This window comes from Manacus candei, unplaced genomic scaffold (assembly GCF_025592945.1).
Source record: "Manacus candei isolate 608988 ecotype Guabito, Panama unplaced genomic scaffold, ASM2559294v1 h1tg000229l, whole genome shotgun sequence".
Taxonomy (NCBI): Eukaryota; Metazoa; Chordata; class Aves; order Passeriformes; family Pipridae; genus Manacus; species Manacus candei.
Window position 1 is genome coordinate 59622 of NW_026138277.1, and position 17545 is coordinate 77166.

General features: G+C 56.4%; 3 protein-coding genes across 3 annotated transcripts; 1 reads left to right on the plus strand and 2 right to left on the minus strand.

Moving 5' to 3' along the window:
• Positions 1–25: 25 nt before the first annotated feature.
• On the plus strand, positions 26–3597 carry LOC127464486 (killer cell lectin-like receptor subfamily B member 1B allele C). The gene is made up of 6 exons (XM_051774818.1): positions 26–838; positions 1465–1563; positions 1839–1967; positions 2365–2519; positions 2732–2841; positions 3251–3597. Exons 1-6 carry the CDS (start codon positions 766–768, stop codon positions 3411–3413), a joined length of 729 nt encoding a protein of 242 aa, XP_051630778.1. The 5' UTR covers positions 26–765; the 3' UTR covers positions 3414–3597.
• A 1293-nt stretch (positions 3598–4890) lies between these two features.
• LOC127464487 (C-type lectin domain family 2 member B-like) lies at positions 4891–10127 on the minus strand. Its single transcript, XM_051774820.1, has 6 exons — positions 10000–10127; positions 8609–9256; positions 6512–6665; positions 6085–6195; positions 5610–5791; positions 4891–5465 (listed from the first exon to the last, which is right to left on the minus strand). Exons 3-6 carry the CDS (start codon positions 6597–6599, stop codon positions 5205–5207), a joined length of 642 nt encoding a protein of 213 aa, XP_051630780.1. The 5' UTR covers positions 6600–6665; positions 8609–9256; positions 10000–10127; the 3' UTR covers positions 4891–5204.
• Positions 10128–11417: 1290 nt separating this feature from the next.
• LOC127464485 (alpha-1,3-mannosyl-glycoprotein 2-beta-N-acetylglucosaminyltransferase-like) lies at positions 11418–17084 on the minus strand. Its single transcript, XM_051774817.1, is given in 4 exon segments — positions 11418–12697; positions 12699–13419; positions 16023–16192; positions 16964–17084. Coding segments are annotated over 2 exon segments (1335 nt in total). The 5' UTR covers positions 12906–13419; positions 16023–16192; positions 16964–17084; the 3' UTR covers positions 11418–11569.
• Positions 17085–17545: the final 461 nt, after the last annotated feature.

Below are 17545 nucleotides of genomic sequence, written 5' to 3' on the forward strand. Positions count from 1 at the left end.
AGTGCAGCCCCTCGGGGTCACCTCAGTGCAGCCCCTCGGGGTCACCTCAGTGCCTGGGCTGAAGGGGATGAGCCTGCAGGGAGGGGACATGATGTGGCTGCCTGGACTGGGGGCTCTGGGTTTCTTTCTCCTTCTAGAACCGTCCCAGAACTCATCCTGCTCCTCTGACAGCCCACAGTTGTACCCTAACCCTCTGTGCTGCCCATCAGGAGTGAAGCAGGAGATCCCACCTTGGATACTGGTCGGTGATCCCCACCAGTGCTGCTCCTTCTGTTCTGTCACCTTGTTCACTTTTGTAATAAAACCTTCTGAAATCCACCCCTGCCCCTTCCCCCCCGGGGATTCCATCCCAAATTTCGGAGCCTTGGAGCTCCCGGGGCCGACCTGGGGCTGCAACACCAAATATCACCTGTCACGTTTCGGCCTCACCCCCTAAAAACCTCAATCAGAGGCTTTTTGAGTTGATTTAATAAATTAATTTGATTAATTTAATAAATTTCCACCTGTTTGGCCCAACCCTGTGTGTGTTCCTGCACCTCCAGGTGAGCTCCCCCTCCTCCTGCTCCTGGCTGGGGACACCCAAACCCTTTCCCCAGGCACAGGGGAGGCTGCAGAATATAGAAATATTTTTAAAAAAACCCCAAAGAAACATAAAAGGCCTGGTTGGTGCCATTTCCTGGGACCGGACGCGCGTTGGTCACGAGGTGAGGAGGTGTCCGAGGCTGGTGTCGCTCTCAGGTCGCTCCAACGACCTCCAGAGCCACCATGGCTGAGGAAATCGTTTATGCTGATCTAAGGAATCCTGGGAACGGGCCTTCTCCGGCTGAGAGATGTCCTGGTGAGTGTATTTTGGGGGAAAAAAGGGCTTATTTCGGGCCCTGGGAAGAGTTTTGGGTCCATTACCTTTGGGGTCCCTTCGCTTCTCCATCCCCGCGTTCAGGTTTCCAAGCTCACGGGGTGGCCTTTGAAATGGGGTCTGGGCTTGTCTGGAGCGGGACAGGGACAGGAGAGGCTGGAAAATCTCCAGAACTGGAACAGTTTTGTTTCCCAGACCCTTCCCTGGGTGGCCAAAAGGGGATCCCAGGGAGCCCCAGGGGAGCCACCACCCCTGGGAGGGCAGGGAAGGGGCTGGACCCCCGAGGAGTCGAGGGCTGGAGGGACCCGTGGCCACCAACTCCCAGCTGGAAACTGAGCCCCTTTGGGAGTTCCCAGGTCCTGCCCTCCTGCACTGGGTCCTCGAGGCTGCTCCCGAGGCTGCTGCACCCCCTGAGCCCCCCAATTCCCCCAGGGGTGCTGCCCTGGCTCGAGCCCTGTCAGGGGGGATTTATGGCTTTGGAGGAAGCAAAGCAACCAGAAACTTCTGCTCCAACTCACAGCTCAGCAGAAGGGTGGTTTTTTGTTTTTTTTTTTCTCTAAACCCCTAATTTTCTTCGTTTTTTTAAGCCCAAATGTGGCCTCTTCCAGCTCCTGCCCCGTGCCCGAGGTGGCACAGAGTGCTCCTGGCAGCCGGGGCGCTGGGGCACCTCGTCCTGCTGGTGCTGGTGGTGGTCCTGAGCGTGAGGGGTGAGTAACCAGCTCTTATCTCCACCTCACACCCCGGCCAGGAGAGGCCTGGGAGCGGAAATCTGGGTTTGCTGCAGCGGTTCAGGCCCTGGAGGGTTGGTGCAGGCACGAGAGCCACGAGCAAAACCCCCTCTGGGCTCACCTGGAGCATCCCCCAAATGAGGGAGGAGGGCAGAGCCCGTGGGCTTCGGGCCTAATTCATTAACTGCGGGGCAAAACCCGCCCTGGATTTGTGGGGTTTGTGGTTTGGCTTCAGCTTCTCACTTTGCTCCCAGTTTTTCAGGGCTCTCCAGGTCCTGAAAGTGACCCCAGAGTTGAGAGCCAGGCCAGGAACGAGACGGAGCAATGCATCCTCCCGCCCCTGGTGCGGTACTTCTGCCAACCCCAGGGGCAGAGCCCTCCAGGTGAGCCCCCTTCCCACCTGGCTCTGCTGGGAGAGGCTCAGGTGGGACCCTGCACCGAGGGTATTTTGGCAAAAAGGAGCATTTTTAGGGAGAATTCCCTTTTCCATGCGATTTTTGGCGGCCCCACCTCCCCGGAGGAGCACGGTCAGCCCAAGGGGGGATGTTTCTCACCACCCTTCCTGCACCCCAACCACCCCCTGTGCCCTCATGGTCACCCAACTTCTTCCTCCTCCTATTCTCCCCCCTCCTCTCCCTCTTCCTCCTCCTCCGTGGTGGCAGAGCAGAAAACCCACAACGCTGGGAAATGACTCGAGGGTTTGGTGCCTTTCATTTGGGGGGTCAGGGAGGACCTTGCCCACCTTTGCGGTGTCTCATTCGTGGCCTTCCTCCTCCCCAGCCCCTGCTGGCTGCAAGCTGTGCCCCCAGGACTGGCAGCTCCGTGGGGAGAGATGCTACTGGCTCTCCAAGGAGTCGGGGAACTGGACCCAGGGCAGGAAAAGCTGCGAAGATCAGGGCTCCGAGCTGGTGGTGCTCAAGAATGAGACAGAAATGGTAAACACGGAGGAAAAGGCTTGGAAAGGACCCAGAAGTCCTGGGGTTTTAGAGGGGCAAAGGCTCCCAGCAGCAGGAGGGTTTGGGGTTCAGAGTACAGGACACTCGTGTCCCGTGGGTTTGGGGGGTCAGGTTTGTTCTGTGGCTTTGCACCCCACGGAACTCCCCATGGAGAGATTTTTTTGGAGCGATTTGTCCCTTCCATGTCCCAGGAGAACATCGAGAGTGTCACAGACGGGAGCCCACGGTCGGTGTGGGTCGGGTTGAGGTCGCTGCAGAAGGAGTGGACGTGGGTGGACAACACCCCCTACGACCCCCACAGGTGAGTGTCCGAGGTCTGGGGGGGTAAAAAGCTGCTTTGGTCCATTTGAGACCCCGATCCACATTCACACATCGCTGGGGTCCATGCAAGGGTCTCTTATTCCTCTGGCAACACCCTGCAGACCAAGAGTTGGGGTCCTGGGGGACATTGGGGTTGGTTATGGGGCACATTGGGGTCATGGGGCATGTTGGGGTCGGTTATGGGGCATATTGGGGTTGGTTATGGGGCACATTGGGGTCATGGGGCATGTTGGGGTCGGTTATGGGGCACATTGGGGTTGGTTATGGGGCACATTGGGGTCATGGGGTATGTTGGGGTCAGTTATGGGGGATATTGGGGTTGGTTATGAGGCAAATTGGGGTCATGGAACACTTTGCTCCTCTCAGCCAATAAACCCTTCATCGTGTAGGTTTGGGGCCCTGCAGGAGCCGGACAAAGGGTCCTGTGGGACCCTGAAAGGCAAGAGCTTGGAGGTTGACGGCTGTGCCAGTGACCACACGTGGGTTTGCCAAAAAACCCCTTTCCAGCTCTCCTCGCCCACAGTTGGGAAGCTGGATGATGCCTCCACCTGACACACTCAGGCAAGGACCCCTTGTGGCACAAAAAAAAGATTTATTACAATTTTTTCATGGTTTATCCACCCCGTTACATCAGCAGTAAATTCCTATTAGTGACTTTTCTCTATATCTGCTTTTTAATTAAGCATTTACAGAGCAGGAGAAAAATACTCCCAAGCAATTTCACACACACAGAGATTTATCACCACATCTACATTTATCTTACAAGTTCTCCTTGAGTTTCTCCCAGAGTCACACCATCTCAGTCCCTACACTTAAGTGTTATTTTTATGCTTTTGTATTACTATAGATGAAAATAAGCCAAGCGGCTCCATCCCTGCTTTCCTTTGCAACCAAACTCCTAAAATAAACACACATATTCCAACACCTGCCCCTTCGGTGTCTTCACTGTGAGGGCAGTTCTGTGAGGGTGATTCTGTGAGGGCGAATCTGTGAGGGCAGTTCTGTGAGGGCAGTTCTGTGAGGGCAGTTCTGTGAGGGCAGTTCTGTGAGGGCAACTCTGTGAGGGTGATTCTGTGTGGGCAACTCTGTGAGGTCAGTTCTGTGAGGGCAGTTCTGTGAGGGTGATTCTGTGAGGACAAATCTGTGAGGGCAATTCTGTGAGGGTGGTTCTGTGAGGGCAACTCTGTGAGGGCAATTCTGTGAGGGTGGTTCTGTGAGGGCAACTCTGTGAGGGCGGTTCCATGAGGGCGATTCTGTGAGGGCGACTCTGTGAGGGCAGTTCTGTGAGGGCAGTTCTGTGAGGGCAACTCTGTGATGGCGACTCTGTGAGGGCGACTCTGTGAGGGCGATTCTGTGAGGGCAGTTCTGTGAGGGCGACTCTGTGAGGACAGTTCTGTGAGGGCAGTTCTGTGAGGGTGATTCTGTGAGGGCGATTCTGTGAGGGCAACTCTGTGAGGGGGATTCTGTGAGGGCAGTTCTGTGAGGGCAGTTCTGTGATGGCGACTGTTTGGGCAGTTCTGTGAGGGTGATTCTGTGATGGTGACTCTGTGAGGGCAACTCTGTGATGGCGATTCTGTGAGGGCGATTCTGTGAGGGCGATTCTGTGAGGGCAGTTCTGTGATGGCGACTCTGTGATGGCGACTCTGTGAGGGCAGTTCTGTGAGGGCGACTCTGTGAGGGCAGTTCCATGAGGGCGACTCTGTGAGGGCATTTCAGTGAGGGCAGTTCCATGAGGGCGACTCTGTGAGGGCAGTTCCATGAGGGCGATTCTGTGAGGGCATTTCAGTGAGGACAGTTCTGTGATGGCGACTCTGTGAGGGCAGTTCTGTGAGGGCATTTCAGTGAGGGCAGTTCCATGAGGGTGACTCTGTGAGGGCAGTTCTGTGAGGGCTGTTCCGCCATCTTGGCTCCCTCAGGGCTCCTTCAGCCACCGCGGCACCCATGGACGTTCCCTCGGACCTTTCCCCTCCCGCACGGGGCGAGCGGCCCCCGCAGCTCCCGCCCCGGCCAGGACACGAGGGACAGCAGAGGGGTCGTACAAACTTTATTATAAATTTAAAAAAAAGGAGAAGGAGAGAGAAGCGCAGCAGCAGCACTGATACAGTAACTCTGCTGAGGCCGCGATCAGAACACTCTACGTTTACATTGATAGATTCATATAGCATTCAGCGGCGGCTAAATACCTCATATGTGCATATTCAAGCACTATTAGGGTGCAAATATATAGCGACAGAGAAGCAGGAACATCACTCTCTCTGGAAAAAATCTCTTCTGTGAGAGCGCTTACTCTGTGAGGGAGACTCTGTGAGTGCTGGGGTGGAGCTCCCTGGTCTGGTGGGAGATTTAGGCTGAGAGTCCCGCTTTGGAGTCTCTTAACTTCCCCTCCCACAGGACGAAGTTGTCGGGGCGGCTGCAGATCCAGTTCTTCTCCGTGTGGCACAGGGACGAGCTGATCCTGCCCTGGTTCAGGTACCCGCAGGGCCCCCCACCCCTCACCTCAAACCTGCCGCTCAAGGCCGTGCCATTGATCCACTCCCAGCCCTTATCCCCCATTCCCAGCCCGATCCAGTGGTTTGCTTCGCCTTTGTAGCGCAGAAGGAAGGCCTGGAAGGCAAAGAAACGTTGGCTCTGGCCAGTCTTGCCTTCCCCACCTCCTCTTTCCCTCCTGTGTCCACCCCCAGCCAGGCCTGGGGCTTTTCCCAAGGGAAAAGTTCCTCCCAGTCCTCACCAGTTCCTCCCAGTCCTCACCAGTTCCTCCCTGGTGCTTATGGTGGCCAGGGAAGCTCCCAGGGCCTCACACCTTGCCCGGCCCGTGGTCCAGTTGCCCTCGGCCTCAGAGAAATGATAGCATTTTCCTTGGAAACCAGGCCAGGTGTCTGGGCACACGTGGGAGAATTCCAGCTCGGAGAACCGGGGTCTGACACCGAGAACTGAAACACAGAAAGCTGAGTCAGACACGTGGGCAGCCCTGAAAAGCAGCAAAATGGGGTTGATTCCTCGGGTTTTTTTTTTTTTTCCAGCAGCTGGAAGAGGAAACTGGGGATGATTCTCTTGGGAAAAGTTGTGACTGAGGGAGGAGCAGATGCCTGGAGCAAAGTGCAGAGGAAAAAGGGGAGTCACCCACTTTGGGAGCCTCTCTGGATGCTGGGAATGTCCTGGGATCCTCCCACCTCCCAAAACCTGGCCTGAATCCTCCCCCTGGGGGTGCCTGGGTGGGACTCACCAGTCACTGCTCCAGCCAGGCTCAAGCTGAGGATCCCCAGGAACACACTCAGAGCCAGGAGAACACGCACCTTGGGGGATCTTCTCCGCCCTGACTCGGTTCTGCAGGACCCTGGGGCAGGAAAGAGCAGGGTGAGGATGGCCTGGCTCCTCTCCCCTCTGCTTTGCCCCCCTGTGCTGGACCCTCAGTCCATCCCCAGCCCCATCCAGGGACCCTCTGGGGGCTCAGGAGTCCTTCAGAGCCACCAAAGTGTGTTTGAGGGCCTGGACACGGATCTTCAGCCTCCAGAGGTGAATTCCTCAGCCTGGAATTCAGTGCCTGGGCTGCTCCACACCCACCCCAAGGCTCCATCCCCATCCCACTGGTACCTCCCCAGAACGAGATGCTCTTCCCTCCCTGGGAAAGTTTGGGATTTTCCCAGCATTACCACATTTGGACTCTTTCTCTGGATCGCTGCAGATGTTCAGTGGCTCCTCCTGGCTTGCAGAATTTGGCTTTTGGCTTCCTTTCCCCATCCTTGCAGAGAAGCCTCGGGGGCTGACGTGTCCCTTGGGCTCTGTGGGGTGGAAGCTCTCGGCAGCCTGGGGTGGGAGGAGAGGAGAGGAGAGGCTGAGGGGACCTGCAGGGAGCTGAGAGCTCCTGGGCACAGCCCAGCCAGCCAGGACAGCCCCTGTGGGCTTGGCACTGGCTCACAGCATTATCTTGGTGCCAAGGGGCACCATCTGGCAGGGCTGAACCCACATCAGGGAGGGGAAGCAGCACAAAGGACAGAGGGAGGGGAGGGGAGGGGAGGGGAAAAGATAAGGGAGGGGAAGAGAGGGGAGGGACAAAGACTAAAGAGGAAAAAACAACCCCAACAAATTAAGCAGAAAGGAAAGAGAAAGACAAGTTCAAAGGCATTGAACTGTTAAATAAATAAGTCAGTGAGATCTCAGAGGTTTGCAGGGGACAGGAGCCCGTTCAGGGCTCAGGGGAGGCACCGAGGGCTCGGAGCAGAGTCTGTGCTTTGGGGGCCCTTTTGCAAAACCACACAGGGCTGAAAATAGCCTGTGAGAGTTCACAGCACCTCTTCTGCTCGGGTTTTCTGCCTGTGGCTCCCCACGAGCTTGTTTTGCCCACAGGAAACCCCGCTCTGGTTCCTCCCCCTGTTGCAGAAGCACGACCTGGTTCCCTGCACCCCAAACCAACAGGGACAGCAGCTTTTTGTTCCTCTGGGGCCTTGTGTAAGTTATTCCCAGCACCAAACGGACCCACACAAGCTCAACAGGAACGTGTCCTGATAAACCAGCGATATTTCACTGCCAAAGTGAGCTCTGAAAGCTGCAAAGGTGTGATTGTGGGTAAACAGATGTGAAAAAAAGCACAGAGAGATTCCCTCAGAGGGGATTTGCAGGAGGAAAACTCAAGGATGAGCTCAGATAAAAGCATTTCCAGAGCAGTGAGAGGGTTAAATTGGTAAGAAAAAGAAACAAACACAGGATGAGCTGGAAGGGGGGGGTGCTTCCCCATCCTGGGGGTTTGTAAAGTGCAACAGGACAAAGGCCAGACCTTGACTAAGCTCTGAGCTGGAGCTGAGCTGGAAAGCAGGGGAGGGATCGTTAGAGATAAAGGCTTGTTATTTTATAAACAAAACTATGAACTGCCTGGAGCTGCTTGATATGGCAGAGGTCCCCCTCATTTCCAGCCACAATTTCAGTCCTACTTTCAGTTCTGCCTCACAGTGACGACTGAACAAATTCAACGAATTCCCTTAAAAAGACCCCCGAAGGTTCACCTTGTGAGACCCCCTCCTGGTGCAACCCGAGCTCCTGCTCAGGTTTAATCCCTCCCAAACCCAATTCTGAGCCAGAAACCAGTGGGGCTGCTGAAGGTTTTAACATTTGCAAAACTGAAGTGTCAATTGGAAACTCAAAGAGACCCAGTGCAGTTACTGATTCACCCACTCCCACTCTCATTTTTGCTCCTTTATGATGACTAATTTCTGCCTCCCATTGTCGACTGTAAAATTCAACAAATTCCCCTAAAAGGACCCCCGAATGTTCACGTTGCAGGAGCTCACTCGGGGCAGCCCGAGCTCCTGCCCAGGTTCAGTCCCTCCCAAGCCCCCCGTGGTTCCCTCCAGCTCCCCCCAAAATCACTGTTCATTCCACTCAACTGAAAAAAAGTCCTTTTTATATCATCATTTGCCTCTTTGCACCACGATCTGCAACTCTGACAGCAACCAGGGGCTGAATAAAACCCCAACAAAACCACTGCAGAAGCAGCAAAAATGACAAACCAGCCCAACCCCGCAGCAGACACTCAAACCAACCCCACGGCAGCAAAAAAGCTGTAAAACTGCGACTTTTGGGGTTTATTCCCCCCTTCCCCTTCAGTGTGCCACGTTTAATTAATTAATTGCAGCCCCCCCAGAGACCAGACCCTGATGTGGGGGCTCAGCCCTGTGCCAGCCCTGGCTCACTGTGGGCAGGGAGCACCCACCACCCCGAGTTTGGCAGCCCAGGGGCTGCTCTCGAGGACTCACCTTGCCAGGGCAGCTCTCAGAGACTGGCAGATTTCCCGGTAGGGTCGGTTTAGTCACAAACAAGGAAACAACCTCCCCAACAGGCGCAGTTTCTGTTGATTTTTGGTTCTTCTCCAGCAGCAGCTTCTCGGTACGCTTCACTTGGCATCAGGACACGTTGCTTCCCATTGGCTGCCGGGGGCTCTCCGACGCTTCCCATTGGCTGCCATGGACACTCCGACGCTTCCCATTGGCTGTTTTTCGATCCTCGCCGGCTCTGCCGTGTGGGTATAAAAAGGCCTCGAAGCGCGCACCCAGTTTTTTGTTGTCGGGCCTGCGGTCGGTCTTCTCCTTCCTCATCGTTTTATTATTTCTTCCCAGTGCTCCCAGTCTGCCCAGTCACCCTCCAGCACCCCGGGGATGGCTTCGGGGGGACGGACAGCACAGAAGTGCTGCTGGGGGGTCCCACCTCATTTCTGTTTGTTTTGTTCTTCCCAAGCTGGGCAAAATCGATTTTTGGAGTTTTCTGCCCGAACTCTGTCCCCTCGTCCTCTCGGGCAAAAGGGATTTGGGGCCGTTTTCCCCTTTTTGAGGCAAATAAAAGCGATGGGTCAAGCCCCAGCAGGACGCAGCAGCCCTGCAGCCTGCGGAGCCCGGGCTGGCCTGTGCCTGGCAGAGGAAAAAAGAACATCAGGGACTAATTAATTAGCCTAATAAAATTGCTCCTCATTAGGGGGCAAGAGAAGTGGGGCTTCTGGCTGAGCCAGTGTTACCCTACAGACACGGCTGGGAAAACCAGGGATGAGCTACATGAAACCACGTCTATTTTTGGACAGAACTGGTGCTTTATTGAGCAATTCTCTCATTTTGCGCTCCTGTTGATGGTATTTTATCGATTCTCGTCTCTTAGAGATCTCGATCAACACCTTGATCTCTTATTTTCACCATTTTTAGGAGGGGGGTGTGAGGATTGGGGAAGGAGGGGCTGGGGGGTTTTTCTCGGGGCTGTGCTTGGCTGCTGTCCCCCGAGGGCCCCCCGGGGGTGACCCGGGCCCCCTCCCGCCCCCGCAGCTTCCCGCAGGACCCCGGGGAGGGTCGCGGAGCCTGCGGGGCGCTCGAGGGGGACGGGATCGACCCCCGCGCCTGCGACACGGGGCTGCAGTGGGTCTGCTAGACGGAGTCCACCCGGATCTGAGCCCCCACCGCACCCAAAACCCACCGTTAATGCGGGAGAAAATCCCGGTTCCCGCGGGTTCGGCACCCACTGGCAGCTCCCGGGCACGGGCAGGACCGCGACGGGGAAAGTCGGGAGGAGGAGGAGAAATCGAACCGCGGAAAGAATAAAAACTAAAAATAGCTCGTAAAATCCACTCTGCGGGGGAGCCGGTGGCGAACAACCCCCCGATTCCCACCTCCCACCGGTGCCCGCCGGTCCGTCGGGGCAGCTCTTTTAGGGCAGGGGCCGCTCCCCGGGGCCGCTCGTCCCCCCTCGCAGCGTCCCTCGGCGTCCGTCGGTGCCGCTCTTTCGGTCGCGGGTCTTTTATTGCCTTCTCTCTCTCTTTTTTTTTCCGTTCACTCCCCCCATCTCCCCGCCCCGGGGCGGCCCTTTCGCCGCCACCGCCCCTCGCCTGCCCCTCGTCGCAGCTCTTCACGGACACGGCGTGGGTGCACCTTCTCTGCACTGGATCTGCAGCCGCCCCGACAACTTCGTCCTGTGGGAGGGGAAATTAAGAGACCCCAAACCGGGACTTTCAGCCTAAATCTCCGGCCAGATGAGGGAGCTCCACCCCAGCACTGCAACTGAAATTGTCGGGGTGAATCCAAAAAATCAGGTACAAGGAACCGGTGCTATTTTCAGCCTTATTTCAAGTTTTTTCCGCGGAGGCCGCGCTTTGAGGGCGGTTTTGGGGTGAGAAAGGACCCTTTTAGTGTCCGTTCTTTCCCTCCCGGTATTTCCGCTCCGCTCCCGCTCTTCTCTCCCTTAAAAAACCCTCGGCGCGTGCTGATTGGCCGGTTAAACCCCGCCCCCTCGCTCCCATTGGTTGTTCCTACCCGCGCTCCGCCCCTTCCCTTTTCCCGCCCTCAAGCGGACCTGGGTGGGAACTGCACCCCCCCCGCGGGCATCCCGGAAAAGGCGAGGAGCGGACCTGGTTGAGGACTGCGGGAGCGGGGTCCGTTATAAGTGGAAAAAGGCGGATTTTGGGGCCGGGTTTGCAACGTTTTGCATTAATAAAAAGTAAGTGTTTATAAAACTGAAGCTTCAAAGGTTGTTTTTAAAATCGTTGCTTTGTTATACACAAAAAAACAACCAGTTTGGGTGTATTGTCAATGATTCGGGATGCCCCCAAACCACCAATTATTAATTGCGAATTAATAATTGTGAGTAATATGAATTGTGAACTAATAATTGTGAACTAATAATTGTGAATTAATAATTGTGAATTAGTAATTAATTGTGAATTAATAATTGTGTGCTAATCACTGTGTTAATAACTGATTTGTTATATCCCAAACCCACCGTTTGGGGTGTACTGATGACCAATTTATACACCCCAAATAATGGGGAGAACCCCCCCAAAACCCTCTGGGGAGTGGGTGCCGACTCCAGGCAGGACCTGGCTGACCAAAACAACCCGAATTTTGGGTGAGATCTCCGTTTTTGACCTTTTATTCTGCAAAATAACCTTCCGGCACCACGAGCGTCGGCGACTGAGCGACGCTCGGCTGGGGCACCAAAACCCCAAAATAACGAGGGGAACCCCCCCAAAAGTTTGCCAGGAGCAGGTGCCAACTCCGAGCGGGAGCCACGGGCGGGAATTCGGAGGCGGAATTTCCGTTTTCGACCTTTTATTCTGCAAAACCTCCTCTGGGCCCCGCCAGCGAGCGGCGCTCGGCCCGGGGGCACCGAAACGGCACCAAACCCACCCCAAAACCCCTAAAAGAGGGGGAGAACCCCCCCAAAGTGCTTCGAGGGGGCAGGTGCTAACTCCAGGTGGGGTCGTAGCCCGTCCAGTCCCGGGGGGGTGCCAGGTAAACGCGGCGGCCCCGGTACACGAAGCTGACGATGCCGCGGTAGCCGGCGCGGGGGACGCCGGATTTGAGGTCGTCCATGAGCCCCAAGGCCTTGGCGAAGGCTTTGAAGGCGTCTCGGCCGCTGTACTGGAGCCTGACGGCCCCCAAATCCCTCCTCCTGTTGCCCTGGAGCTCCTCCACCCTCACCTCGGGCGCCGAGTAGACCCTGGGCAGGAAGGAGCGCTCGTACTCGTCCTTCTTGAGGTAAGAGAGGTCCAGCTGGGTGAAAGGCACGAAGCGGTCGTTGAGTTTGATGAACTTCAGGTACTGGTCGAAGAACTGGCCGTGGCTCACGCCCTTCCTGCCGAAGGTCATGGTGCGGGACACCTCGGGCCGGACGCACGAGCGGCCCCGGCGCTGCTCCGGCTGCCTCATCCAGTCGTCCCAGAAGGCCCGCGGCCACTTGGGCTCCAGCTCGTCCCAGAGCTCGGCCAGCAGGAGCCAGCCCAGCCCGGGGAAGAAGTCGGTGCGGTAGAGCAGCTCGGCCTGCGACACGTCCACCATCTGCTCGCGGCCGTTGTCGTTCCAGGCCGAGACGCACCAGAGCGTGCGGTCGTCGCGCAGCAGCGGCAGCGCCGCCTCGAAGTACTCGAAGAAGTCCGGGGCCACCTCCAGGTCGTCCTCCACCACGATGGCGGCGCGGTAGCCGAAGACGCGGAACACCTGGCCCAGGGCCCAGCGGTAGTGGCGGGCGATGCGGTAGTAGCCCTGGAACTTGCGGTGCTCGGCGGGCACCGGGATGTCGCTGAGGTCGGGCTGCCGGATGTGGGCCACGGCGTCGCCGTAGGAGGCGATGACCCGCGCCGTCTCGGCGTGCCCGCAGTCCTGGCTCACGATCACCGGGTGCCGCCGCGCCGAGGGCCGGTAGCGCAGCAGCTTGTCCAGGCAGCGCCGCACCGTGCTGCGGTCGCACGCCAGCACCAGCACCGGCAGCGCCGCGTCCCCCGCCGGGCTCGGCGCCGCCGAAACCTCGGCGGGGGGGGGGGGTGGCGGGCGCCTTCTGGCGCCGCCGCCGCAGCTCCCAGAGCCCGCTGAGCCGGTGGATTTGGCGCAGCAGCTCCTTCTGCCGCTCCAGCTCGGCCTCGGCGTCCTGGGCCAGGCGGATGAGCTCCGAGGGCAGGCGGGACGAGGAGCCCCCCGAGGGGGACGGCGACGGGGGGCGGCTCCACAGGAAGAGCAGCAGGAGCCCGTTCCAGGCCAGGAAAAGCGCCGCCCCCCACAGCGCCCAACCGCTCTTCTTCGGCATCCTTCAGGGATCAGGGCCGGGCCATGGGGCTGGGGGGGCAACCAGGGGGTTATAGGGAATAAAACCACTTCAAACCCTCTTAAAACCCTCTTAAAAGCCTCTTTTTACACCCATTTTACCCCCAAAATGACACCCACAGCGCCCAACTGCTCTTCTTCGGCATCCTTCAGCGCTCAGGGCCGGGCCATGGGGCTGGGGGGGACAGGGAGGGGGTCAGAGGGAATAAAACCCATTTAAAATCACCTTAAAACCCTCTTAAAATCCTCTTTTTGCACCCAAAATGATGCCCTGACACTCAACACCCACAGCACCCAACTGCTCTTCATGGGCATCCTTCAGCACCCAGGGCCAGGCCACGGGGCTGGGGGGGACAGGGAGGGGGGCAGAGGGAATAAAACCCCTCAAAACCCTCTTAAAATCCTCTTTTTACACTCATTTTACCCCCAAAATGACACCCACAGCGCCCAACTGCTCTTCTTCGGCATCCTTCAGCGCTCAGGGCCGGGCCATGGGGCTGGGGGGGACAACGAGGGGGTCAGAGGGAATAAAACCCATTTAAAATCACCTTAAAACCCTCTTAAAATCCTCTTTTTGCACCCAAAATGATGCCCTGACACTCAACACCCACAGCACCCAACTGCTCTTCATGGGCATCCTTCAGCGCTCAGGGCCGGGCCGTGGGGCTGGGGGGGACAGGGAGGGGGTTATAGGGAATAAAACCACTTCAAACCCTCTTAAAAGCCTCTTTTTACACCCATTTTACCCCCAAAATGACGCCCTGACACTCAACACCCACAGCACCCAACTGCTCTTCTTTGGATCCTTCAGCACCCAGGGCTGGGCTGTGGGGCTGGGGGGGACAGGGAGGGGGGCAGAGGGAATAAAACCACTTCAAACCCTCTTAAAACCCTCTTTTACCCCCAAAATCCCGCCTGGAAACCCCCCCAGGAAGCTTCACCCCCCCCCCCAAACCCCGGGGAGAGGGAAGCGAAACCCAGCACCAAAAAAAAGCCTAAAAATGCACCTAAAACACACTCAAAATTAACAAAACGCCCTCAAAGAGTGACAAAACGCTCTGAAAAATGACCCAAACCCTCCTTTTTACCCCCAAAACCCCCCCCGGGGAAGCTTCTCCCGCCCCCGGAGCCGAAAAAGCAACGCCCGCCCCCGGGGGAGGGGAAGCGAAAGCCCCGACGTGGCAAAAAAAGGCGTTGAAAGGCGGCCAAAAACCACTTAAAAACCATCCAAACCCGCTTAAAAACTGCCAGACGCCCTCGAAAACCATCGGGGCCCTCTTAAAAACCGCCAAAAAACGAGCAAACCCGCTCGAAAACGACCCAAAACTGCTCAAAAACGATCAAAGCCGCCTTAAAAAAACACCAAAAACCTCTCAGGAATTACTAAAGCCTCTTAAAAGTGACCAAAAGTCTCTTAAAAGTGACCAAAACCCTCTTAAAAATTACTAAACTCGCCTAAAGAGCACCGAAACCTCCTTAAAAGCTCTCAAAACCTCTTAAAAAAGTGCCAAAACCTTCTTAAAAACGCCCAAAACCTCCTTAAAAATGACCAAAACCTCCTTAAAACCGACCAAAACCTCCTTAAAACCGACTAAAACCTCCCTAAAAACGACCAAAACCTCCTTAAAAACGATCGAGACGCCCTTAAAAACTCCCCCGACCGCCTTAAAAACGGTCAAAACCTCCCGAAAAACCACAAACTTTCCCCTAAAAACGGTCAAAACCCCCTTAAAAAAGGTCAAAACCTCCTTAAAAATTACCTAAAGCCCTTTAAAAATCATCAAAAGCTCCTTAAAAATTAAGAACCCCCCTAAAAACAACCAAAATTCCCGTTAAAAATGAACAAAACCCCCCTCGAAAAGCACCAAAACCCCCTTAAAAATGATCGAAACCCCCCGAAAAATGATCAAAACCCCCCGAAAAACGATCGAGCCCCCCCTAAAAACCATCAAATCGATATTTAAAAGGATTAAAAGCCCTTAAAAGTTACCGGAGGTGCCTCAAATCGGGTGAAAATGAACACAAAGTCCACCCGGGTTAAAATTTAACCCCAAAATTCCCCCCGGGGAGGGGGGGGAGGGATGAGGGGGGAGGGAAAATGGGTTAAAAGTTGTATTTTTGGGGGTTTTTTTACTCACCCGGAGCCCCCCCTTGGAAGAGGAGGCGGGAAAAGGAGGGAAAAAAGCAGGAATTGAGCGAAAATGAGGGAAATTGGGAAAAAAAACACCCGGAGGAAGTGAAAAAAAAAACCCGAAATGGTAAAAAAAACAACAAAAAAAAAGGGGAAAAGCCGGGATTGCTCAAGGGGGGGAGGGAACTCGAGGGTTTAAAGATCCCCAGGGCCACGCTGGCAGGGGAAAAATGGGATTAAAGGGGGAAAAACATTGGGAAAAGGGGATTTAAAGGGAAAAAAACGGCAGGAAATGGGGGAAAATGGGAAGGGAAGGGAGGGAAAAGGGAAAAAATGGGAGGGAAAAGGGGGAAAAGGGGGAAAAAGGGGAAAAAAGGGGGGAAAAAGGGGAAAAAAAGGGGGGAAAAAGGGGAAAAAAGGGATGAAAAAGGGGGGGAAAAGGGAAGTGCAGAAAGCCCCCCCAAAAAAGAGCCTCAAACCTTGGAAAAGTAGCTGGAAAAGAAGGAAAAAAGTGTGGGGGGAAAAAGTGGAGAAAGTAAATTTCTTAATCCCATTTTCCCCCCTTTTCATCCCAATTTTCCCCGTTTTTATCCTTTTTCCCCCCATTTTATCCCGATTTTATCCAATTTTAACTCATTTTCTTCCCGATTTTATCCAGTTTTAACCCATTTTCTTCCCAATTTTATCCGTTTTTAACCCATTTCCTTCCCATTTTTCCCCATTTTTCACCTATTTCCCCCATTTTATCCCATTTTTCTTGCAGTTTTCCCCATTTTTCCCAATTTTCTCTCCGTTTTCTCCTGTTTTTCCTCACTTTTATCCCATTTTCTCCCATTTTTTTCCCATTTCCCCCCACTTTTGTTCCATTTTCTCCCATTTTTTTCCCATTTCCCCCCCCTTTTATCCCATTTTCCCCCGTTTTGGGGGGATTTTAACCCCTTTTTGGGTTAAATTCGGGGTTTTTTTTACCTTTCAGGGCCTCCCTCCAGGGGGAGGGGGGTCGCTGGGGTTCCCCCCTCCCCCCCCGTTTTCCAGGGATTCCCGGGAATCCCTCGGGAATGGGGGGGAAGTCGAAGCTCCTCCGGCCCGGGGGGGGCCCGGGGGGGTCACGACGGGGGTCGGGGGGGTCCGAGGGGGTCCTAAAATGGGGGGGGGAAGGTTAAAAAAACCCCGAATTCCCTCCCAAAACCCCCTCCCCGGTTAGGGAGGGACCCCAAGGGGGGGCCGGGGGGGGGTCAGACCCAGAAAAGCCCCCCCAGACCCTCCAAAAGGGGTCAAAGAAGCCCCCCCAGACCCCCAAAAAACCCCAAAAGGGTCAAAGAAACCCCCCCCGACCCCCCAAAACCCCAAAGGGATCAAAGAAACCCCCCAGACCCCCCCAGAAGGGTCAGAGGAGCCCCCCCCGCCCCATTAAAGCCCCCCCCGCCCCATTGAAGCCCCCCCCGCCCCATTAAAGCCCCCCCAGCCCCATTGAAGCCCCCCCCGCCCCATTAAAGCCCCCCCGCCCCATTAAAGCCCCCCCCGCCCCATTAAAGCCCCCCCGCCCCATTAAAGCCCCCCCCGCCCCATTGAAGCCCCCCCCGCCCCATTAAAGCCCCCCCAGCCCCACTGAAGCCCCCCCCGCCCCATTAAAGCCCCCCCAGCCCCATTAAAGCCCCCCCCGCCCCATTAAAGCCCCCCCGCCCCATTAAAGCCCCCCCCGCCCCATTAAAGCCCCCCCAGCCCCCTCCCCCCCCCCCAGCAAGGCCGGGCCCCTCCGCTCCCCCCGCTGCCAGGAGGTTCCCCCACCCCCTCAGACCCCCCCAAACCTCCTCGGACCCCCCAGTAATTCCCCGACCCCCCCCCAGACCCCTCAATAACCCCCCAAAACCCCCCAAATTCCCCCCCCCTTTCCCCCCCCCCTCCGGTACCAGCGGCGCCTCCAGCGCCGCCACTTCCGCTCCGCCGCGCCGGAAGTGCCGCCATGGCAACGGCGAGGCCACGCCCCCTTCCGCAGCAAACCACGCCCCCAAAACGTATATACGCCGCTAAGCCACGCCCCGTATGCTAATGAGAGCTGTGTGGCCACGCCTCGCGGCGGTGGTCACGCCCCGACCTGTCAGACCACGCCCCTCAGGGTTTGGCCACGCCCCCGAACGTGTCAGACTAAGGCTGCGTGGCCACGCCCCCGACCTCTCTGGCCACGCCTCTATTATTCGGTCACGCCCTCTCCTTTCAAGGCGTGACCACGCCCCCCCTCCGCTCGACCCCGCCCAATCCCTCAGGCCACGCCCCTCGTTCCAGGATCGATTCCCCCCCAAACGACCCCAAACCTCCATTGTTTAATTAATGAACTGGAGGTTAATTAAGCGCTCCCGGGGGGTGGTGGGGGGGAATTGGCGGGTCTGGGAATTGGGAGGAAGTGACGCACGCGGAAGGGGCGGAGCCGGAAGGTCCGTTTTCGCGCGCGCCGGGAGCGTGGAGAGGTTTTTGGGGGGGGTTTAGGGGTAAAA